The sequence below is a fragment of the Thamnophis elegans genome, chromosome 5, assembly GCF_009769535.1.
Source record: "Thamnophis elegans isolate rThaEle1 chromosome 5, rThaEle1.pri, whole genome shotgun sequence".
Taxonomy (NCBI): Eukaryota; Metazoa; Chordata; class Lepidosauria; order Squamata; family Colubridae; genus Thamnophis; species Thamnophis elegans.
In genome coordinates this window covers 41,606,467-41,629,690 of record NC_045545.1, presented here as the reverse complement: position 1 = coordinate 41,629,690, position 23,224 = coordinate 41,606,467, and the positions used below count along the sequence as shown (strand labels likewise).

The 23,224-nt window shown below is 35.8% G+C and overlaps 1 protein-coding gene across 6 annotated transcripts in view; it reads left to right on the top strand.

The window, feature by feature from the left end:
- The window catches only part of RNF220 (ring finger protein 220), a 402,605-nt gene that overhangs the window by 322,846 nt on the left and 56,535 nt on the right, over positions 1 to 23,224 (top strand). For 5 of the 6 annotated variants that reach the window (XM_032218004.1, XM_032218002.1, XM_032218006.1 and 2 more), the window contains 4 exons: positions 3,285 to 3,406; positions 5,098 to 5,230; positions 21,981 to 22,077; positions 22,678 to 22,764. In XM_032218004.1, coding sequence (XP_032073895.1) covers positions 3,285 to 3,406; positions 5,098 to 5,230; positions 21,981 to 22,077; positions 22,678 to 22,764 — 439 coding nt within the window. The remainder of the gene's footprint in view (positions 1 to 3,284; positions 3,407 to 5,097; positions 5,231 to 21,980; positions 22,078 to 22,677; positions 22,765 to 23,224) is intronic. The other variant, XM_032218003.1, reaches the window with a different exon arrangement.

Sequence of the window (23,224 nt, the reverse complement as noted above, 5' to 3'; positions counted from 1 at the left end):
CATGTCTATTTCACTGATAGACCAAAGTCTCTTACAAAATTTCAACTTATTCTAACTGAGGGACGGCAAAAACTAACATAACTGTTTGGAATCTTAAATGATAGTTAGTTTTTCTGTTGTTTCATTGATATAGCAAAGTCTCTTACAAAATGTCAACTATTTTCTAACTGAGGGACTGCAAAAACTAACCTGACTGTTTGGAATCTTAACTGATAGTTTTTCTGTTACTTTGTTCAGGCTTATTCTTTTAAAAAAAATCTTTGGCTTAAACATTAGGAAAAAAACCAACCAAGCCTCTCTCTTTGTTCCTGTGACAAGAGTACTGGGTAGAAGGATTAGTGAGCTAATTAGAAATGATTTCATCTATCAGCACTAATTAACAATACTGTGGTCTCACTTGTGTGTTCTTTTGAGCTGTTCTCCTTTGGGACAGCTCGGCAATTGCCCCCCTTCCTCTGAGGCTACTCCATCCTTTCTATGCTGATTAGAAGTGATAGCAGAGCTTTATAGCAGCAATTGGAAATTCTACTCATTCGTTTTTCAAACAGCCTCAGTTTCTTGTTCCCATTCCTGAATTCCACCATTAAGCTATTGCTAACTTTTTTGTTATCTTCCTTTTGCTGTATTTAATGTTTGGCCTCTGCCACTCTGATTTGTGGGCAAGAACATTTTTTTGCAATAGTTGTTATATGTTTTTTAAAGTTGTCTCCATCAGTGAGAATGCATAATAATAATGTAGTCTTATTTTCTGAATTGTGTCGAACAGTCATCAGCCTAGGAAAAATATCAATCCCTTTACATTACCTGTACATCATGCTAGCATATAAATAATAAACATAATAATCCAGCAACATGAAAATTGGTCCAAGAAGCTTTGCAAATAGTTAAAATCCAAGTTATTAACATTAATATTTTTTAACTTTTACAATTTTTCCAATTAGCATCACAGGCTTTGCAGTGAAAGATTTATTTTAAAAAGATGCAATCAGATATTACTCCATTAGTCCTTGAAAAAAATAATATTATCAACATCTTGGTAATTGAGGATAGTTTTTTTTAAAAGCAAAAGGTATTGAAAGTATAACATGGAAGTCTTCTTGTTGCAAATTAACTAGATGAGTGATTAAGAATAAGTGATTGTAGATTTTGTTAGTGACTACAGATAAGGAGGTTTCTAATGACTATTCTTTAGTGCATTTTTATTGCATGTTTTTTTCTGGGGTGTATTAATACTTGCTCTTATGAACATGGAAAAAGCTGGATGTGCAGCTTCCTATATGAGGAATTCTAATTTCCTTTAAGAAAAGGTTAGCCTGGTTACCATGAAAATTTAGGATCTTTTACATGGAGCTGTTTTCTACTTATCTGATCCTGAAAACATGACATAAATTATTAAGAGCAAGGTTTATTATTGGAGAAATGTTTTTTGTTTTATGTAAGTGTTCTAATACTAAGAGGGTAAAAGCCAGAGCCACTAGTGCTATTCTGGAGAACTGATCCAGAGTTAATGGGACTTGTTTCCTCTTGCACTGTGTATTTAGTGAAAAGTAGGTGCCTATAAATTTGTTGGGAATTGTTGCTTGAGAAAAAATGCGATTGGAAGAAAAATGGAAGGAGTTCAGAGAAATAGACTAGAGGATAATATTCTTAAAATATTTCATGGCTGATCATTTTATGTCAACTAAAGTTGACCATATAATTGAACATACTTTGTTTTTCCTGCATTTGCATTCTCAAATTATTAGTAGCAACTTACATTTACCAGTTTTCTTATCCATATTTTGTCTTTAGAGTATTTTTGAGATCATTTTTCATGCTTTGTATAAATTCTATGAAGTTGCAACAAATATAACAATTTTGTTATATGTTTGTGCAACATATAGCAACACATAATCATCTCACATTAATTAACTTTGCCTGAACCATAATGATCAGTGTTTTTGTAGTGTACATATTTTTATTTCTATTTTTTTTATTTCAAAGTCAAAATAAAAAAGAATAACAAAGAGAAAAAAGTATATAAAACCATGAAGTATCCCCCACTGGTTGAATATTGATAAATACGTTTCAGCTATAATAATTATCCCCCTTGAAAACAGGTCCACAATTTATAACTTTTTTACCTTCATATTTGAAAAATTACTATACAACATTAAAAACTCACAAATATAGAAATTGATACCATTTTATGACTTTTTTCCAGCAGTCGTTAAGCTATTTACCATAGTCATTCAGTCATTAAGCAAACCCATTGTTCATTATGGGGAATTTTCATTCAAGCCCAGAAATGAACACTGTTTTTCAGCAAAATAAAAAGAAGTCTTAAATTGTAGTCAAAGTGTCAATCTAAAATCTGGTCATGTGACTGCATGGGGAAAGCAGTTGTTGGAACTGGTTCATAAGTGCCTTTGTGGGGAGGGTGTCTTGCAACTTCAAATGGTCACTAAGTGATTGGTCATAAGTTGAAAACCAGCTAAATAAATTGGCATCAAAAGAAGGTTTAATTTATGTCCATTTAAACCTGAAGCCTAAATTGCTGCCATTCACTCCATTCATACATGTGCCCACCTAACTCACCCATAACTGGAAAGGCAGAAATCATCCTGAGAGGAGCAAGGAGTGTGCACTCTCAGTGCAACCATCAGGAGTAAACTCAGCACAAGACAGTTTATCTTGAGATACAGATGAAGATAAGAGATTTTTGCCTGATCACTCCTATTTGCCTTATTTAATTTTGTATTAAGCATGCATCCTTGAAATTTGGCCATTTTGCTACCAAATTTCATGCTTGAACTTGGTGCTTTTGGGGGGCTAGTAGTATAAGCAGCACCTTTTTACAGTAGTTTGAAAAATGTTCCATAATAAATTATTCTAAAATAAATAAATCTTGTTTGGCATCTTGAAGACAAAATGGTTACTGATACTTATTCTGGGGTGAATCTGCTTCAATTAATTTTCCCACCTCGAGGCAACTCAAATGGCTTTAGGGTTTTTTTTACTAGAAGGGTGCAGTGCTACAATAATTATAGAATTAAGCATGATTTCTTGAAGACAAGGAATTTGATTTGTGTTTGACCATGCCACAAAGATGGAAAGATGAAGAGGATTAAGTTTAGAGTGCTCAAGATAAAATTCAACCCTGTGTGGTACTTCCTTTCTAATTGTGTTCGTATTTGCCCTTTGCAAGGAATAGATATGAATACTATTGACACTGGATAGAGAAGGGCTAATCTTACAAATGTAACCTGTTGTACTTTTCTTCTATCTCTGCTTTCCTTGAACAGCTCGGATTGGAAAAATGAAAAGGAGGAAGCAAGACGAAGGGCAGGTATGTCCCCTCTGCAGCCAGCCTCTCTCAGGATCCGAGGAGGAGAGGAGTGGGCATGTCGAACAATGCCTTGCAAAGGTAGAAACGCTAAGGAAACCCTTGCTGCCTCTCCTTTCTTTCTTCTACACTCTCTGCTCTGCCTGATATCTGGATAGAAATCGAAGTTGCCAATTGAAGACCTGAGACCTGAATGTTCCTTTGCAGATCCACTTGATTACTTGCTTATCATTTTGGCAGTCTTGTTACGTTACAGCCAATACTCCTAGCCTTTCAAATGAGAATGGATTGTAGTCTCCGTTGCTATTACAGTAGCAGTGACAATTAGCACCCTCCCCACCGATACAGAGATTGAGCCACTGAAATGCAATGAGAAAATGGCTAGATTTTTGTAACAGCCCTTTTTGGAAGGGGAGGGGGGTAGGATTCACTCATGGAAATTATTGCCCTTAAAATACCTTAAACATGAAAAAGGACCCTCTAAAATTAGGATATGACTTAATGATGCCCCTATGCCGTTGGGCACCTTACTATTGCCCTACAAAAGCATAGGAGGAAAATTGTGGCCTCTAACTTTGGTATCTTCAGAAGTTCTCCTAAGTTACAGGAGGCTTTTCCTACTTCTCTGGAGCTTGATTATAATATGCAATTTATTAACATTAATGCAATAAAACTGAGACGTAAACATGTATTGGAGCGGAGAAGTGAAGCCAGTTTCTTTTCACCCTCAAAGTTATATATGTAGAACCTAGATGCTACTCTCCATTTAAGAAAAAGTGACTATACACATCTAGTCAAGCATTGCTCTAGTTTTAATAAGTTTATTGGACCTTGGATCTAATTTTCCTACACTATTTATAGCATTTGTAAGGGTGCTCAGTAATTTCCTGGTGGAGTATAGCCTGTCATTCGCAACATGACAGATATCACATTCTTTAAAATAGCAGACCATGGCCTGGTGTTTTTATAGTTGATGATATTATTGATGTGGCTATTTTTGATTAATGAATTAAATCATGTCTTCAAAATCAGTCACCTGACTGTTGTCCTTGCAATTTAGTATATAAAGCGTTGAAGTAGTCACAGACATAAATAATTGTGTTAGCAATTCTTGCAGATAGTAGTATATGAGAACTAACAAAAATAATGCTAAAGCTTTATCCAGAATGATCAATTCTAATCTACGTAGTTAAAGCTTCAATTTTTTTCTTTTCCAAGCTTTCTCATTTTATTGGAATTTTTTTCATACGATAGACAATACTAAAATAAGATTAGGAGTGGTGGTGGTTTGGAGGGGGGGCGTAATGCAGGGTTTGATGATAGCTCTGATTTATTAATTTAAACAAAAGATTACAATCTGTATTAGTCATTGTATTTCAGTTATTTATAAATTTTAGACAAATTCTTTCTGTAGTGCGATGGACATTTTTATTTTTCTTCCTTGTAAAACAGACCATTATAGCTTCCTTCATCAGATAGAATATTAGTCAGAAAATTCTCAATTCAAGTTCCATTTTGACAATTCATTGGCTCAAGATAATATTAGGCATTATTTAAATAATCTAGCCTTGAATTTCCATAGTTCTTTAAATTATATTATTTTCTTGGAACTCTCATAATTTTAAAACAACACTCTCTGTAATGTTTTGCCATTGTTCGTATGCAGTTTAACCTTGCAAAATTCTCCATAATTTACCTCAGCATCCCTACTAGGATGAATAGTATCTATTTTCCAAGATTCTAAAAAGATGCTTAATGTTTTATTTACTCAGAGGGAGGGGTCATGCATGTTGGAGGATGACCCTGTTGACATTGAGAATGAGAATGGTAATCGCTTTGAGGAATATGAATGGTGCGGGCAGAAGAGAATACGTGCTACCACCCTCCTGGAAGGGGGCTTCAGAGGTAAATTTCTCTTCTTAGTTCTTAAAACTAAACTACTTTTGGGGAGTTTTTTGATATTATTAAATGTTGTACTATTGATAAATATAGTCTTACAAACTGTAAAATGCATCTGTTTTCAGTGTACATTGAAACCTGCATTTTTGTTAGTATAAAAATTCTTTTTTTTTTTTTTTTTGCATCTATGGAAACAAAATTAAATGGTTGGAATTACAAATATTGCATTAATATTGAGATAGCATCGGTCAAAGTTGGAGAGATATTGCCAAGGCCAGTCAGTTTCAGTGACACTCTGCATTTTAAAATATTACGAAAAATAACATAGTAAATAGCCCCAATCTACAATGACGAAAGCAACTTTATCAGCTGCTGTTGATTTATGGAAGTTGACAGCTAAGTCACTTTAGCACCTGCATAAAATATTAAAGGTCCAGTTATGCATTTATCACTCTATCTTTTTTAAGTCTGATAAATGACAATTCACCAACCTGCCATACACCTTCAGCACTCCAGCCCTGAGGGTTTCCAGAAAAACAAATCTTATTTTTCCTCTTTCTCTTCCTTCCCCTGTGACAGGAAAAATGGCTACAAAGGAGTGAATGAGTTATGGTAAAATGTCACCTTTGTGAGTTTTATTGGTGAATGTAATTTTAACTGTGCACCTGACTCTTTTCTTCTACTCAGCCTTTTGGTCTATGTCAGGATTCACTAAACTGATTGAGAACCTTGTGATTGTGTGGAAAATGTTGCATCCTTTCAAGCAGGGAAATTGATATATTTCTCTATCACAGTTAAAGTTTGCAACCTGCCATATGTAATAATTTGCATTTTAATTTAAAATATGCAAAGAAAATCACACTAGTGCAAGTAGGTTTCAAAATTAAATCATTTAGTTAGTGTTATAAAGGATACTTCTAGGCAATTGTTCCTAGCCAGAGTGATGCCAAAATGATGAAACATGAGTAGTGACCTCATAATATAAACTTTTGGATATGTATTGCAGTATTGTATGAAAGGAACAGCATGGTATGTTGTGACTTGGCTAGGGCCTTTGGAGCTGTTATCAGACTCTGACAGCGAGGGGCCTTATGAGTCATGCTTGGAAGAGGAGGAGGGCTCTGGACAGGGGTCTGATTCCGAGCAGGGCTCAGAGAGACTAGTTGGTCCCCAGGTACTGACTGAGCCTTGGATCAGTGGGGAGGAGACGAGAGGCTGAGCAAGAACTCTCCTGTGAGTCATTTCGGGATGCACGTAGGAGAAGAGCTGACCGACCGTAAGGCACAATTGAGGACTCATAGGAGGTGATTACACACAGCTATTGCTCGTTAGAGTCTTCTCCTACGGATAAAAGGACTGATGGTGCCATGCCCTGGTTGCAGAAGTCAACGTTGTTCGTTTATGGAGAATTCAGTTCCGATCCTGTGTGAGTTTGTGAGACACTTGGAGAAGTGATTTTGCTTCTTGAAAACTTGGTGCTGTAAGAGTTTTGTTTCTGTATTCTGCTGCGTAACCCTTGTTTGAAAGAGACTTTATCTATGTTTATTTTGGGCTCGCAGCCAGTCTGAGCCGAGACTGATAAAGGCTTTCTTTTGGCAAGCTTTGTGTGACTTTAGTTTTGGAACAGGCTAAGTGGGGGCCAGAACAATGGTGCATGGTTCACTTACCTTCCCCATCCTTCCCAGCCTCTGCCTATGGATATCTATGATAGTGTTCTCTTTTTCAGGTTTCCTTTATACTTTTCTATGTGAATAAATCATGGCTAAAGCGGATGGGTCAGAGTTCAACCATTTCTTTTGGAGTGTTCATGTGTTCTTATGCAGTAATCAAATGATTTATTCTTGTCAGATATCCTAGCCTTATTTTTTGCAGCACAATAAACTAGCATTGGTAAATCTTCCCAACAAATCTGTCATATCTCATGGATTTCCTGTATCAGCTTCAGGCTTCCTATCATACTAATGCAAGAATTTTATTTTTTGTAAATAAGAGTTCCGTGCAAATAGTGTAGAGGGGTGTCAAACTCAATTTCATTGAAAGCTGCATCAGGGCTTTGGTTGACCATGGGGGGGGGGGGGGCACAGCTGAATGAGTGTGGCCAGCTTGGCACCACTCCCCAAACAGCTGGCATGTTTCCTCTTCGCATTGGGTAGACTGGGCCAAAGCCACGCTGGCCTGATGTTTTCTCTTTGCATTGGGTAGAGCAGGCCGAACCGACACAGGTAGACTGGGCCAAAGCAACACAGGCCTGACCCTTACCATTTTCCAGGATGGCCCCGTGGGTCGCATCTGGCACATGGGCCTTGAGTTTGACACCCCTGGTATAGAACATTCAAGAAGATAATTTAAGTTGCATTGGTATAATTTAGAAGTTTTAATTAGAGCAATTTTCCATGCTATTTTTATCTTTTTCAAATAATTTTGAGTACTCTAGTGGCTCAACCATTTGCTAGATAACATTTTGATAATCCCTTTTCTTTTAAGGTTAAGCGGAAAAAGGATAAATATATTCAAGATAACATTTGCTTCCTGAGTTTCTTCTTAAAACATAAGTTGTTGCTAAAACATATACTTGCAAAACTCTTGAATTGGGTATTTTGTCTTAGATACTTTTTAAGAGTGAAAACCTACATTTATATCCCACTGTTAAGAAGAGCATTAATATCTTAACTGATTTAAACCTGATTCCTCACCCCTGAAATATTTCTTTGTGATGGTTTATAGTAGGCTGGATTCCCAGGGGGGCTCAGGTGCATTCCAGAAGAATAAGGGCATCTCAGTCCAAATACTTTGTGTTAGTCGAAGAGGGCGAAGTCAGCCCCTCCCTAATAGTTTTCAAAGTATATGATACCAGTAGATGCAGATAGTAGAGTGCTTCAGTTTGTCAAGATTCTGTCTATATATGTGGATCTATAAAGAACACAGCTTGGAAGAATTATGTGTCTTCCTTGATTTGGGGGCCTGACATTTTTAGTAGTATAGTTTACACTTTGTGTTAAGCTATAATTTATTTAAATTGTGATTTGCTGATGACTAGAGTTTACTTAGAATGATGAGAAATCCAAATGTGTACCTTATTATTAAAACAAACCATGGCTCAGCAAAACGTGTGAACCTATCAACTATGATCTGTATAAATCATATGGTATATAGTTAAATGGTCTGTAAGGCTGAAACTTGTATTTCACAGAAGTAGACTTGTTAGTAAATATCAGTTCACGCAGTTTATGAATTTCCTTTATCATACCATCTTACTATTTTCACAATCTTGGCAGATTAGTGCCATCTATTTGGTTTTCTCCCCCATTTTTGTTTAGCTCAATATTTCCTAAAATTCTGATAGTGAGGTACATTTTTCTGATTAAAAAAAAGGTAATCATTGTTTTAACATATGTATACAAACACAAAGACTTATTTAGGAAAAAACCTGTGGTTGTGTAGAGAGCAGCTCTTGTTCTCCTTGCAAGTAAAATTCACTCATCTTCCAGTTTGGAGTCTTTGGTCTCCTTCCTATAGCAGCAGATCCTTTGATGAAGGATGCAAATTTTTCATGCTCCAAAAGTTCTGTGTAGAGATCCCAGTGAGTGGAACAAATGTACCTCTTGGACTTCTATATGTGCTAGATCTTGTGGAAGGTTATCTTCTATTATCTCTGTCTAAAGTTCCACATGGGGTTTGCTCCAGAACTAGAGGCACTGAGTTTTAATTGTCTTAATTTATAGTCCTAGTATTTATAGCAATTCCTCATAGTCTTTAAGAACAGCTGCTCATTTTCGTTAAGTGTTTCCACTATGAGGTTATCCTTTTAAAGAATTACAGAGTGAGGCTCAAAAATGTTTTTTTTTCTTTGAAAGCTTAGCATTTTTTAACATGTGGGCTATTTGAAAGAGTGAGTGGGAGGGAGAACGGGTGACAAAAGTGCTTTATCTGAAAAGAATCATATTGGCTTTGTGCTGATAGAGGTTGCTGTCATCCCTTAAATGGCTTAGTGCAGTCAAAAGGCGAGCGGACTTAAAACAGTGTCTTACATGAGGATCGATGGAGGAAACATGATGGTGGTAACTATGAGGAAAAAAGGGTGAAGGCAGGAGAGATAACAGTAATGATTGCAAGGAAGGGAGCTGGAAGCAGTTTTGTGGATGGTGGGGTTTTTTTTGGCAAGCAACCTGTCTTGAAAGGGCCAGGTTGGTTCCCAGAATGTGGCTGCTTCTGTGTGTCTAATCCCCCCAAAACCCTCCCTCGTTGTCACAATTGAGCTATTTCATTCAAGGCCTACAAGGTTATCTTTCTGGATATGTCAGTATCACTTTTATGAGAGTTTTGGTCAAACAGCATCTTGTGTCATTCCTTTAGCCAAAGTAAGTAAATGGGGAGGGAGCGGCACTTCTGAATGGCACAAGGGAAGAGCCATCTTCTGCTGGGATGGGGGGGGGGGATGGTATGTCAGTTTATCGATTGCACCTTAGCCAGGAGAGCTGCAGGCATAGCTCCGTGGGCACGAGCAGCCACACTCCTAATGTGATTGAAAGGCAGTTAAAATGGCGGTGACCTTTTCAGGGGGAATTAGATTGCCTGCCAAGAGTAGTTAGAGGGAGTGATAACGCCAGCTTAAGGAAGCTGTCCAGGCAACTTCAGAGAAAGAGGGAGACAGACAGACAGGAAAAGCAAGCCAGCAACATCCCATTTAAGCTCTGAGCTCTGCTGTCTGATAGAGCTGAGATTGCTGCCCCCCCCTCCAGATATGAAAGGGTTGGAAAATGTAGTTAAGTTGTCTTTCTTTGCCATTCCCGTACTAAATCTTTAAGTATGACAACAACTGGTCAACTCTCTGTTCACTTGACAATCTTGGAAATTTCATTGCTTTGAAATATTCATTAAAGCAATGTTTAAGGTTTTAAAAGACTGATTATCAGGAAGCTAAGATGAATACTGCAAGATCTTTTCTTTAATGAGCAACCTAGAATAACCTTGTATGTTAGCTTGAAGGTGCTGATAACCCTGTTAACAAAGAAGCCTTATCTTTCTTGGTATACCATATTTCTTTGCAGGAAAGAGTACTAGCCTATAGGAAGTCTATTAACTAGTATGTCTCTGAATTCCACATACAATAGATAGTAAAAAAGATAGCCATTATGCCTTCTCTCTAGTTTTTCTTGGTTCCTAGATGCTGAACTCAGTGGACTGATAAATCTGATCAGCAGGATTTTTCTTAATTTGCCAAGTGAAAGATCAGCACAGAACCCTAATTTTCTGCAGCAAGAGTTTTTCATGGTTTCATCTGCACTTGTTATGACTGTTGGAGAATCAGACTGATTAAAATATAAATGCCAGGCATTTCCAGCAGATGGCTGTCATCCAACTGGTGGTTCGCAGCTAATTGAAATGTTTTGGTATGGGCGCTGATGTCACACTATGCTTGCTGCAAAATAAAGTGCTTACGTGGCATCAACTATAGCAATTTTTGCTTGTGAATGTGTATAGGAACTAGAAGCTTTGTAAATATTGTAAATAGAAATGGTGGAGCTCTCTCTGTAATGCAGGAAACAAACCATCATGACAAGTTCAGTTTAAGTATCTGGTTTTTTTTCCTGCCGATATGAGAATAGATTTTTGCCTGTCCTTTCTCATTCTCCTAAGATAAAGGCATAAAGAAGTAATACATTCTTTATTATAATTTATGCCAAATTTGTGGGGGAATCGTTTTTGCATCTCTGGAACTTCAGAAGAAAGGAAAATGGCTTTGCAAACCATATTCTATATAAAGCTATGTGGCCTCTATCTGCTTTTATTAATTTCTGGTTCTATTAATTTGTCACCTGTTATCCTTAACTTATGACTGGTTGCCTAGTGACTATTCAAAGTTACAACAAGTCCCCTCCCCCCAAAAATATTATTTTTCACTCAGATTCAAAGTTATGGCATTTACAGTCATTTGCACAATCTCATGGTCACAGGAATGCTATTTACAATGTTTTTTGCAGGAAATCATGTTTACTTCTGGTAAAAATGCCCCATATTGAACAATGGATTCACTTAACAACCATGACATTCGCTTAACAACTGCTGCAAAAAAGGTCAAAAAATTGTGTGCAGTGACTCGCTTAAAGTTTGTCATGACTTAACAATTCATAATAAGGGCTCACAATTATAATTTGATAACTACCTGTAGTTGGATTTTTAAAAGTTGTATGGCTATTTAAGATCATATCAAAGAGTGCTGGCCAGTGATATTCCTGCAAGTTATAAGGGCATTTTAGGTGACCACTAAGGAAATAAAAGGAATCTCTAATATTTACATATCCTTTCAATACATCTGTAATTAATTCTTGATATTCATAATTCTCAATTGATCTACTTTCAATTTGACAATAGAAAATGAGGTTGAAAGAATGTCAGCAGAGTAACTTAAGATAGCTTCATAATTCCTTAATTACTTTTCTTTCAAGTTAAAAGATTTCTTACCTGAGGGACTATTCCTCAAGTTCAGTGCTTATTTTTGTCTACAATTGGTTTTTAATTATTTGCATTTTTAAAGCTTACAGCTGAAAATCTAGCATACAACTAACAAAAAGCCACTTAAAACAAATCTTGTAATTTTCAGCCTTTATAGATTCTTGTAATCCTTGTGATGTACAAATATGCTTATGCAGTACTTGGTTTTTTTCATTTTCCTTATCATGTATCTGAGAGAATAAATATAAAAACCTGTCAAGTTCAATTTTATCCTCTCAGAAATCATTCTAATGTGTGATTGTTTGTGTATTTATCTTGTTAAAATTATATATAAACCTAAATATTTATCTTAGCATATAATATATGTTGAATTAGTTACATATCTCAGGATGACTAATCTTGTTTACTTACAGTATTAAGAGCTATTTAGGATTCAGATACCTTGCAACTATGTTCTACATCATTTTTACCTATCTATTTTGTGGTGCATTGAAGTGACTTGTGTGGATTGTATTTTAATTTTTTGTATATTTTTCAGAAAAATAAGAAAAAAATAATGCACCAAAAAACTATATGTCTACATAGGCAATAAATTGAATTGAAATACTTAGCTATGTACATTTTGTACAATTAATAATATACTTGAAACAGAATTTAAAGATGGGAATTTTTATAAGCATTAATGAATAAAATATGTTAATTTCCCAAAATCTTGCACAAGTGACTTTTGAATAAATAAAACACATTTTGGAAGAAATCAAGATGATAATTCCTTAATTGCACAGAAAGCAGAATAAATAATTCAGAAGATGGAGATACAAATATGACTAAAATTTACTTTGGCTGAGGAACAATTTAAGACCAGTAGGATTTCCTTACACTTCTGCTCTTCTGTAACTATTGAAGCCTAACCCTAAGAATCATAAAATAAGTTATATATATATATATATATATATATATATATATATATATATATATATATATATATATATATATATATATATATTTATTTATGGGTACAAATGTAAATATTATATTCAAAGGTCTATAGCAGTGGTAGTCAACCTGGTCCCTACCGCCCACAAGTGGGCATTCCAGCTTTCATGGTGGGTGGTAGGGGTTTGCTGTAACTCTGTTTTATAAATTTTATAAAGTAAAGTTACTTCCCTACTTTATAAATCACCATTACTGTGGATCCTGTGAGCGGTTAGAAAATTTTAATACTAACAGAGATACAAAAGTGGGCGGTAGGTATAAAAAGGTTGACTACCCCTGGTCTATAGAATACATGTTCATTGATGATATGATGTTCACTGTCCCTGAATCCCTGAAAAGTAATCTTGAAAATGACCAAAATTCTATGAGATCACCACTACTTGCAGGATGCTGGCTTTTATTGGTATCATCCTCCAAATATCAGTGTTGCCCAAGGCAAAATCCAATGACAATTTACTTTCTTTCATAGAACTGAAATGGCTACTGATTCATGCATTACATGATAAGATCTCACAAGGAAAGAGCCTGGGCATGCTGTCAAATGTTCATATTAAATTGTAATGCAAACCTGTTATTCTGTCAGGTAGGAAGAGAACAAATGTCTCTGGAGATTCTCAACCATCCAGGTCATGGTTGTCTCAAAGGTGCTTTTCAAAAGGCAACTGAACTTTCTTGGTTTTTTTCTTTGAAAACATTTTGCCTTTAGAAAGAAAACAGTTATTTTCCATTGAGTATAATGGTGCATCTCTTCAATAATATATAATGAGGCCTTACATTGCCTTTCTTGGCAAATATTTTTGGGGTTCACTGTGCTTATTACTCTTCTGTGTCCTTCTTAACAAGTAGAAAAAGTGAGAAAAGTGCCTTCATGAAATGAAGAAAATGTATTATAGTCAGCCTTTATATAAACAGCATAGTCTTCAAGTAGGCTAGGTTTTGAACTTAATATTTGCAGATTCTATAGATCCATTAAAAATACCTTTTCATTAAAATTAAGTGTGGCATTTTATTGTTATGAAATTTTTGTGAGGTAAAGTAGATGAAAATTCAATGATTTGTTTAGGGTTGACCAGAATATTCCCTTTCCACTTCAAAATATTTAGCACTAAAAGCTGAGATTGGGATATTGTTGCCAACTTTGGATTCATACACTTTCATAATTATAAGTCATCTGTTATCAAATTCAATCAAATTGTAATGAGCAGGAGGTTGAGCTAGATGATCTCTGTGATCTCTTCCAACTCTTATTCTAGCAGGAAAAAAGACATAGAGGAATGGCTTAAAACCCTAACCCTAACTAAAAAGTAATTTCATGCTGGAAATTGAGATAATCCATTTTGAATGCATATTTTGTTTGTCGCTAAACTGTATGTTTAGCTACATTTCGCATTTGCAGCATTCTTGCTATAATTGTGTCTGCACACACTCCTATTTTCAGTATGAAGGCTGCAGATTCTAATTCAGTTATTTTTCCCTCTAGCCATCTGCCCTGAACTCTCTCCTGGGTTTTGAAGTTGCCTTTCAAACACATCTGCAAAAATATTGATTGAGACTATTTTAATAACATTTTAAAATGCAGTTGTTATGATCGGACAGTATTTTTTTTTTTTTTTTGGTATTCTGTTTCCCCAAAAAGAAAGAAATGTGGTTCCTCAATGACTTGAAACTGCTACTTGTCTTCGCATGTCGTCTCTTGCACCAGGCGGTAAAATGCATTATTGAATAGTGCCCAGAAGGTGATTAATTGCATTTGACACACGCCAACTCCTTGCCTCCACACTGGATAATTGCATTGTCAACTATTCAGCAAAGTGGCAGGTGACACTGTTGCCAAATTGATTGTCTTAGCATTGAAGCTCCTAAGACTGTCAGCTTTCCAATCGATAGCGTTTACACAAGACACCGTGACTGCATCTGTAACTAATTTCAGTTTGAAACTGGTAAGACAGTGAGCTGCCCCTATTTTCTGGCTTCATGTATTTAGTCACTTGTTTCCTTTACTTGTACCGCAGAGTTTATCTCAACTCACTGCCACTTCTTCCCTGGGAAGTGAATTCCTTTTTTTATTCTAGCATAACAGGTAACAAAATCAGTGATATATGCTGCTGATTGAAAAGCAGGAAATATTACTCCAGGCTAATGGGTGGCCCCAGTCTTTACAGTCAGTTGCTTAATTAGTTGATTAATTACTAGTTTTCTTTCATCTTCAGGACTTTGATGACATTTAGTTTACAGTGAGTATAAAAGCTTGTTTTATCAAATGAAGAGCCATAGTCTTTCAAGCAAGTTTGAGTGAATTGTTTCACAAGCAAAGCCCAGTGCTGCCATTGGGGTCTGTAAAGCAAGACACTGCTTTGGATTGCTTACCAAGCTTTCTGTTTCATGCTCTGCTGCTTTAGAAAAATCCTTCTCTCAGCTTTTCTATCCTCTCTATTATTGGCAGAATTGCAATGCAACCTGATCTCTGTCAGTGTTGCTTATTGATCCAGTGATGTGACCCTCTTTAGTAATTCAAGATTACTCTAATTCCATCTTTCCTCCTCCTCCCCCCTCCATTTTTTTCCTCATGGGAAGAATGAGACACTTTCATGGAAATTTCACCAGGGGCTTTTGCTTGCAAATTTCCTTTAGGATAATAGTCTGCTGCAGAACAAGCACAGAAATGTTTGAGTGTCTTGTGGGTAAATGCTAGGTTGGGAATGGAAGAATTGCCATTGCGGTTTGGATGTAGGATTCTCTTTTCAGATGGACCCAAAATGGGATGGAAGCACAAAAGAACCTTATGCCTTCCTGTTACCAAAGCTCTGGGATTTGGCTTAGGGAAACTGTCCAGTATTGAGCACCTATCTACTTTTTCTTTTAAATGTTTAGATCTAGTCTAGTGGTTGCTTTCAGTTAGGAAAAAATGGACTTTCCTGCCTGTCTCTGGTTAGGTTTATTTTCAATAGTGCCATCGGTGTAACTAATGTAACTCTTGCTTACCTGATCATTTATATACATCATTTATTTCAATGATTGCAAATTATTTTCCCTTTGCTTTTTTTCCTAAACTGCATCCATATCACCCCATGTTCTTGTTTTAGCTTGTTTCTTCAGCTGCTGAAATATCACAGAAATCATTGCCAGATATTGTGCCTAGGAAATAGGTGTGAGTCCCAGCAGCACTAAAGCAATTTTGTTCATTTTTAATTTTCCTAGACTAAGAGGGGAGAGTATGTTTCTCACAGGAACTAGAAGATTGACAATTTGGATGAAGAAAATACCATATGCAAACCTAATGAAGCCATTCAATTGAATTTCCTTAGGACTATTCCAAAATGCATCCTTAATGCAGTCTTCAGGCATGAAGCAAGCATGCCAACTATTGAGGTCCAGACTTGGGCCAAGTTTTTAATTTCAGGACTCAGAATCTTGTTTGGCCTTTGCAGACTTGGTTTCTCTTCTGAATATTTAGTCCAAAGAACATGGAGAGGCCAAATCAGTAGTAAATAAAAGAATTAGGGGACATTGATTGTCATAATGATATAACCAATGCTTCTGAATTCTGTAAGCAAATGTTAGATATCCCCAAGCCCACTACTGTGGGGTATCTATAACAATCTAACTCTAAGCAAATGTAGATGGGCCTTTTCCAGAGCCCATTTTCGTGACCTCACTTCAATACTCTTGACGGGAAGATTTTATGGAATTCCTTAGTTACAGAGACTTCGCTCTTATCCACACAGGTAGAAACTCTTGCTCATGTCCTCGTCATTTCTACGTTTCAGAATCATACTGATAAATGTTATGTTTTTTACTGATATATTTATATTTGTTATTTATTTTGAATATACTCAAATATCAAATGGCCATATATCTTATCAATATACAACTGGGCAAACTTTAATATGTTGTTTTACTTTATGGTCTTGGGGTTTTTTTTCTTGGATGATTCTCTTTTTCTATTGTAATGGTAAATCAAATATAATAAAGATATTGAGAAAATAGGTGTTCCTCATGTGGCTGTTACATACTTCTAGCAAAACAGTTAACAAAATCTGGTGTTTAAAGGGGAAAAAGCTTGAGCAAAACACTCTTCCTCCAAATTGTATAAATTGTTTACCTAAATGGTAAAGCCTCATTTTATTTTTGATTGTTAAAATCTTTCAAGCTAGCCAGTTAAAAAGTAAAACCAGGTGGAATTATTGATAAGGAAGGAACTGCTTAATGTCCCTTATGCTGCCTGGGAGAGTGACAGTTGGAAATATATATTATAAACTTAACTCTTCAATCAGCATTGGACAATTCTTGTGGCAGCCATGAACTTATGTATTCTTTACTTACAGATTTTTGCAATTTATAACGGTTTAAAAAGTTACCTGTAAGTGGCAATTAGCAACAGTATCCACAAATGATAACTACTTAAACATACATAGGTAAATGTTAGGACCAAATTCAATATTAAAAAATCAGGTTGAGCAGCTCTGGAATAGCTGGAGAATGAATAGTTGACCCTAACAGTCCAGATGGTGGCTGTCTGAAGCTAATATATGCTACGTACAGGACATATTAACCAGCAGTTGTTTTTTGCTGTTGTCAATTGGACAAGTAGGAGATTTGTCATTTTGTTTATAAATGTTTTAGCTAAGAAAATAATTAGGTGCTTTAATTTTATTCAGCTTTAAAGTTAGATTATGAGTTGCTGGCACAAATAATCAACCCAACTAAGAATGCAATTGGTATCTTCACCTTTCTGTCTTTTCTCTTGTGACTGATTGCAAAAGAACTTGCTTTTTTCATTGGCATTATTTTTGTTGTTTGCTCTCCACAATGAAGTATTATCCATATGCCATTTGTTCTGTAAGCCTAACTATGCAAGGTGCATTATTTCTTTTATTTCATGCTACCATCTGCGTATGAATGTAGTATAGATGCAGGTACTCTTCCAATAAAAAGTACAGGATTTTGTAAGACCATTGGGTGGATAGTCCACTTATTCAATGAAGCTTTTACTAGCAGTAAATATGTAACTCATTTAAGGAGGAAGATGCACAAATATGGAGACTTACTTCCTGGGACATTATATGAGGCTCTTTGCCACATCTTGTAATTAGGTTCATGCTAGCTAAAGTAAATGAAAAAACTAACATCTTAAATTGTAAACAGTAACAGTATTTAAAAAAGACTTCCCTTTGCGGGGGGGGGGGGAAGATTGCTGTAAGAGACTGATGGCTCTAGTTACCTTTGTTCATGATTAATATAATTTTATACACTCATAGTAACAGATACCATAAACTATTGATTCCCCTCTGGTTAGCTTATAAACTCATGGACACACTGCAATTCTTGAGTAGCCTTTAGAGCAGAGAGTTGGTCAGTGTCTCCTGTTCACTATTTTCAATCTTTAATAACACTTGAAGTCATACTTTATAGCTTGCCCACTCATGCATGATAGATGAGCAAGGAGGTAGCAGAAAAAAGAAATATTTATACTTGAGAAAAGAAACATTTTTGGGCATTTAGAGAAGAATTTCTAATGTGCAGTTTAAAATTTCCCCATAAGTTGTGTGCAATAAAGTCACTTTGTAGGGGAATGGGCCGCATAGAAATTTAATAAATAAATATATCAGCAGGAATATTTATTGTTTTGAACTCCTACAATGTTTGGTATTAACTCATTTTTTGGTGCCAGGGTCTTCAAAATCAGACTGAGCAGAGCTGTGAGCACAGTGCTGGAGGGCAGCTGTGCTCTCAGAGTAAGTGATCCTGATTTGTACATTCTGACTGATGAGGGAGAGTTTGTCTCCCAAACTGTCACAGGGTTTATAGAAGTGCCACTCAATACTGGTGCTGGAATTGCTTGTCGAGCAACTGACTACAAGAACAATGGGGATTAGAAACAGTGGTCACTTTGTTTTTCTTGGTTTAATAGCCCCAGAATATGCCCTGAGTATTCATACTCGTTTGCTTGGACCTTGAAAGAGGCACTTTGGATTAAATAATGCAGAGAATAAGGTTCTTTAGCTCATTGGATTGGTTTTGTTAGCAAGGATGAGGTTGTGTACAGGTAAAATCTTCTAAACTGGAAACATAAAGTAGTAAACATGTTTTTCTTGTGTAAATGACATAGGGGTTATTATTTAGAATAGAATATTGACAGCTATATTTATATTATGTTTTTGTGCCCCTACAGTTCCAAGAATTGTGGCAACCAAATCATTAAACTAAACAATGTAACAAAAGTTAAGATTATGTTAAGATTATTATTCCTATCATAACTCTTAGGCACACTAAGTAGTCATTTGAAATTAAAACTTTAATAATAATCTTTTGGATTTGTGCTTGAGGTGGAAAAAAATGAAACTGATTTTGGGTTTTACTGATTAGACAGATTTGTTGATAATAGAAATGGCCACTTTATATTAAGTAAAAGTAAAAAGCTGTGGTTTGATGTTACTATCTTATTCTACTGCATCAAAGGTAGTCTGAACTCAACGGTTCCCCCCCCCCCTTTTCTACACTCTTCCCTTCCGTTTTTCCCTCCCCTATTTTTTTCTATTTGTTTTTGTATTTTTGTATTTTATATTAATTAAACTAATAAAAAGGACAATTTACAAAAAAAACTTTAATAATTATTATCTTATTTTCTGTTTTAACTTTGAGATTGCTTAATATGTTTGGCCATATTAGGGATTTTTTTGAGGGGGGGTTGCCTTGCATTTATGCTGTGTGCTCTCTATTCGGAGTGATTATCTAAGATGTCATAGTATAAAGAATGTTATTCTGATTATTCAAAATTAGAAAATGTGATTTGAAAAAAGTCAAGGCTAAGTTCATTGATAAGCTCTATTGGCAATTGTTTGGATATATTTATTTATCAGATTTAGCCACCCATCTCCCCCAAAGGGGAGAGTAGGTGGTGCATCACAAATAAAAGCATCATTTAAAAAATTAGGTGACTAAATATCCATTGCTATGGAGAAACAACACTGTATACCTACTTTGTTCAATCATATTAGAAGTTTGGCAGTGAGGCTAGAAAAATGAAATGGAATTTGGATCAAGATCCTAATACCCTCAGATACTTGACTTGGATGAAGATTTTGTCTTTGGAAAATTTTTGAATCTCAGGTTTGAAATGTGAATCTGAGTACATATTATTGTTTTTCCTTATAAAAAATAATGTCTGTTTCCCATACCTTAACATTTTAAAAATATTTTTTAATTCTGTGTTTTATATGTAACTCAGGGTGGTGAATGGAACTAATACTCCTGCCTTCTATTTTCCTCACAATAATAACCCTGTCAATTGAGTTGGGCTGAGACAGTAATTGACCAAAAGTTGCCCAGCCAGCTGTCACATCTAAGGGAATCCTACAGCTGGTTTCTAGGCCAGCATCACTGTGCCAAAGTGGCTCACTTCAGCTTAAATTTAAACTTGGTCTGTAGGAAAATAATGTTGGTTGTGATGCTGAACCTAAAATTTCTCATGGCTAAAGGTGAAGATAACATCCCCTTTGTTAAATTTAACTCCTAATGCAATAAAAATTGCATGATATGCCTCAAGGGCATACCGTGCAATTTTCTTGGCAATAGTAGCTAGTTTACCATTGACTTTAGAGAGGAACCTAAACCCTTCTGTTTTTGATTTATATGGTGACTTCAGTCAATTTTGAAACAGCAAAAAGTAAATGGAATTCAAAAAGCAAAATTTTCCAGTTTGCTTCCTAGAAATTTTTAGGAAGACTTACGAGAGTTTGTGAATCTGTCCATTTTGTTAGTTACATCAAGAGTTGCTAGGGAGTCAGTGGTGACATAAAGTACTGACATCCATGCAGCAGTTCTTGCCATAAACCATGCATATTTTCTTGTCACTTGGAGAGCTTCCTGTTGCTTGTGAGATTGAATCTGCTTCAGGTTGGGTGCTTGTCTGTAGGCATATATAAGTCTGCCACCCAATGTTTGAGAAAGTGCAGTTTCATCGTCCAACGTGGTTGCAGCTTATTAATAATGCATTTCAATGGCTTCAGCTGTGAGTTGTAAATGACAAGCAGTGGTGTTTAGTAAGTCCTAGTGACTATCTTATTACAGACCTCTGAACTATTTTTATGAACAGGAGACAGAAAGATTTGCCAGACAAACGATTCAAAATATATAAATTCTGTTCGATAGTGACTAGTCATTAAATTAAGGCTACTATGTGCAATATTGTACATTATTTAATAAGTATAGCATGCCTGTTTCAGGAAACTGAAAAGAAACATTTTACTTTTTGAAGTTACCTTTGTAAACTTGTAGCTGTACAGAACAAATAAAATTTGGCTTCCAAACTGGTAAATAGAAAATGGTACCTAAGTTGTATAAAATGGGCACGTCAGCTATACAATTTTTTTGAGATATGGTCAATATGTGTAAACAATCTGGTTCACTGGTCCAGTGGTTCCTGACAGATTCTTCTCCGTATTGCCATCCAAAGTCAATAACTTATTGTAAATGTTTTAATACAGAGCATCAAAACAATTCACATCCATAGGGGATGAAGGGATGTCATAGGCATGGTAGTGAATGCAGCTCATGGGTGTGTGTGTTTTATCACCATATCTAGAAGGCTGAATAAAGTTTGCTGGATAGATGTTTTTTAATTAGTTCCTAAATGGATTCCCCATATTATATTGTCATTTACCATATACTTCAACATTAAACATATTTTATCTATGTATATTGTATCCTGCATATGTATTCCCTTTACTCTGGATTTATTAAAATATTCATTTAATCTGGTGGTGAGGTGGGGCAAGTGATCAGCAGTTCAGATTAAGGCAGAATACAAATAAATACAATTTATGAAGAAAAGTTAACATTCCGTTTTACATAGAAGTTCAGTATGTGTGTCCATCAAATATGTATTGAAACTCTTTTTTCATATCAACATTGGAATACTGGGATTTCTTCTGCATAGAACAATGTTTTTCATTCCGTACATTTTAACTGGAAGTTCTCTACATTTGCTTTTTCCTTCGCTTGCCACAATAGTTCTCATAAATCATAGACTGCTTGCTTTTGGCTTGAATATACTTTTTCTGCTGTTATGCACTGCAGTTCCCAGTTCAGTTTATTTCTGAGAAATGTCATTCCTCACAGATATCTGGTCCCTCCCCCCAAAAAAATAAATCTAAATATCAAGAGAACAATGAAATTCTCTCTAAATTCCTTTTTATGTAAAAAGATAAAATAACCTTTGCTTTTAAAAAACTTCTAAATAATTTGTATTTCTCCATTAGTTATATCCTTAAATGATGTTCTCTACGGATTTTCTTTTTGTCTCTAGGATCTGGGTTTGTCATGTGCAGTGGCAAAGAGAATCCGGACAGTGATGCTGACCTTGATGTGGATGGTGATGACACATTGGAATATGGAAAACCACAGTATCATTTTCTAGAGATGTTAAACTCCTAGCAAGTGGCTTTGCTGTACCTCTGTTTCTAGAAGTTCTATGATTTTAACTCTATTAGAGAAGAGTTCAGAAACAATTTTTTTACATATTGATAAACCTTATTTTCTGGCAATTTCCTAATAGCACCAGTGGCATTCACATGCTGTTCCTTTTTTTGGAGTGGGGGGGAGAGATACTATTCCCAAATATATTACTTTTGATACCTCATAAATACATTGGCTCAAGAGTGGTATAATTGGTAGTTAGATAAAGAACAGAGAGACTCCACAAAATCAAGTCCATCCATAGCTTTGACAACTCACTGGGGGACTTCAAATAGTCTCTCAGCACAATTTATTTCACAGGATTGCTGTTGTGGAGAAATATTGCAAGAGGAAATATGTATTTTAGAGGACAGGTGGGATATTAAATCTATCTGAGACTTAATAAATATGTGAATTGGAATTGTTCATCTCATGTCATGAAAATAACTTGGTTGATCTCCAAGATGACTTAAAATAAACACCAAAAAGAAGTCCACAAATGTTAAAATTAGTATCAGGCTGTATTCTCCTTAACACTTTATTCTTAGATACACTGAAGCAGATATCATTCCATGCACTGGGGAAGAACCAGGTGAAGCCAAAGAGAGAGAGGCACTCCGAGGTGCAGTCCTAAAGTAAGTAGGCTTCCTTTAAAAATGCAGTGTTAGAACATAGAAGAATTTGCTTTGTTGTGCTGGGAATTGGTGTCAATAAATTCAAAGCCAATACTTTTTTCGTTCTTAATACGATCCAAGGTAAAGAGAATCCAGGCACATGCTAAATAAACACTTTATTGTTGTTGTTGTTGTTTATTAGTTTTGTATGCCGCCCACTCCCGAAGGACTCCGGGCGGCTCACAATAAACAGGGAAAGGGAAATAAATAAGACAATACAAAGAATTTAAAAATGCACAACATTCACAGTTGAGGCGGGGCTGGATATTTCAACAGCCCCCAGCCTGTCGGAACAGCCAGGACTTGGTAGCTTTACGGAAGGCCGGGAGGGTAGTAAGGGTCCGGATCTCCACGAGGAGCTCATGCCAGAGGGCCGGTGCAGCAACAGAGAAGGCTCTCCCCTGGGGGGTTGCCAGCCGAC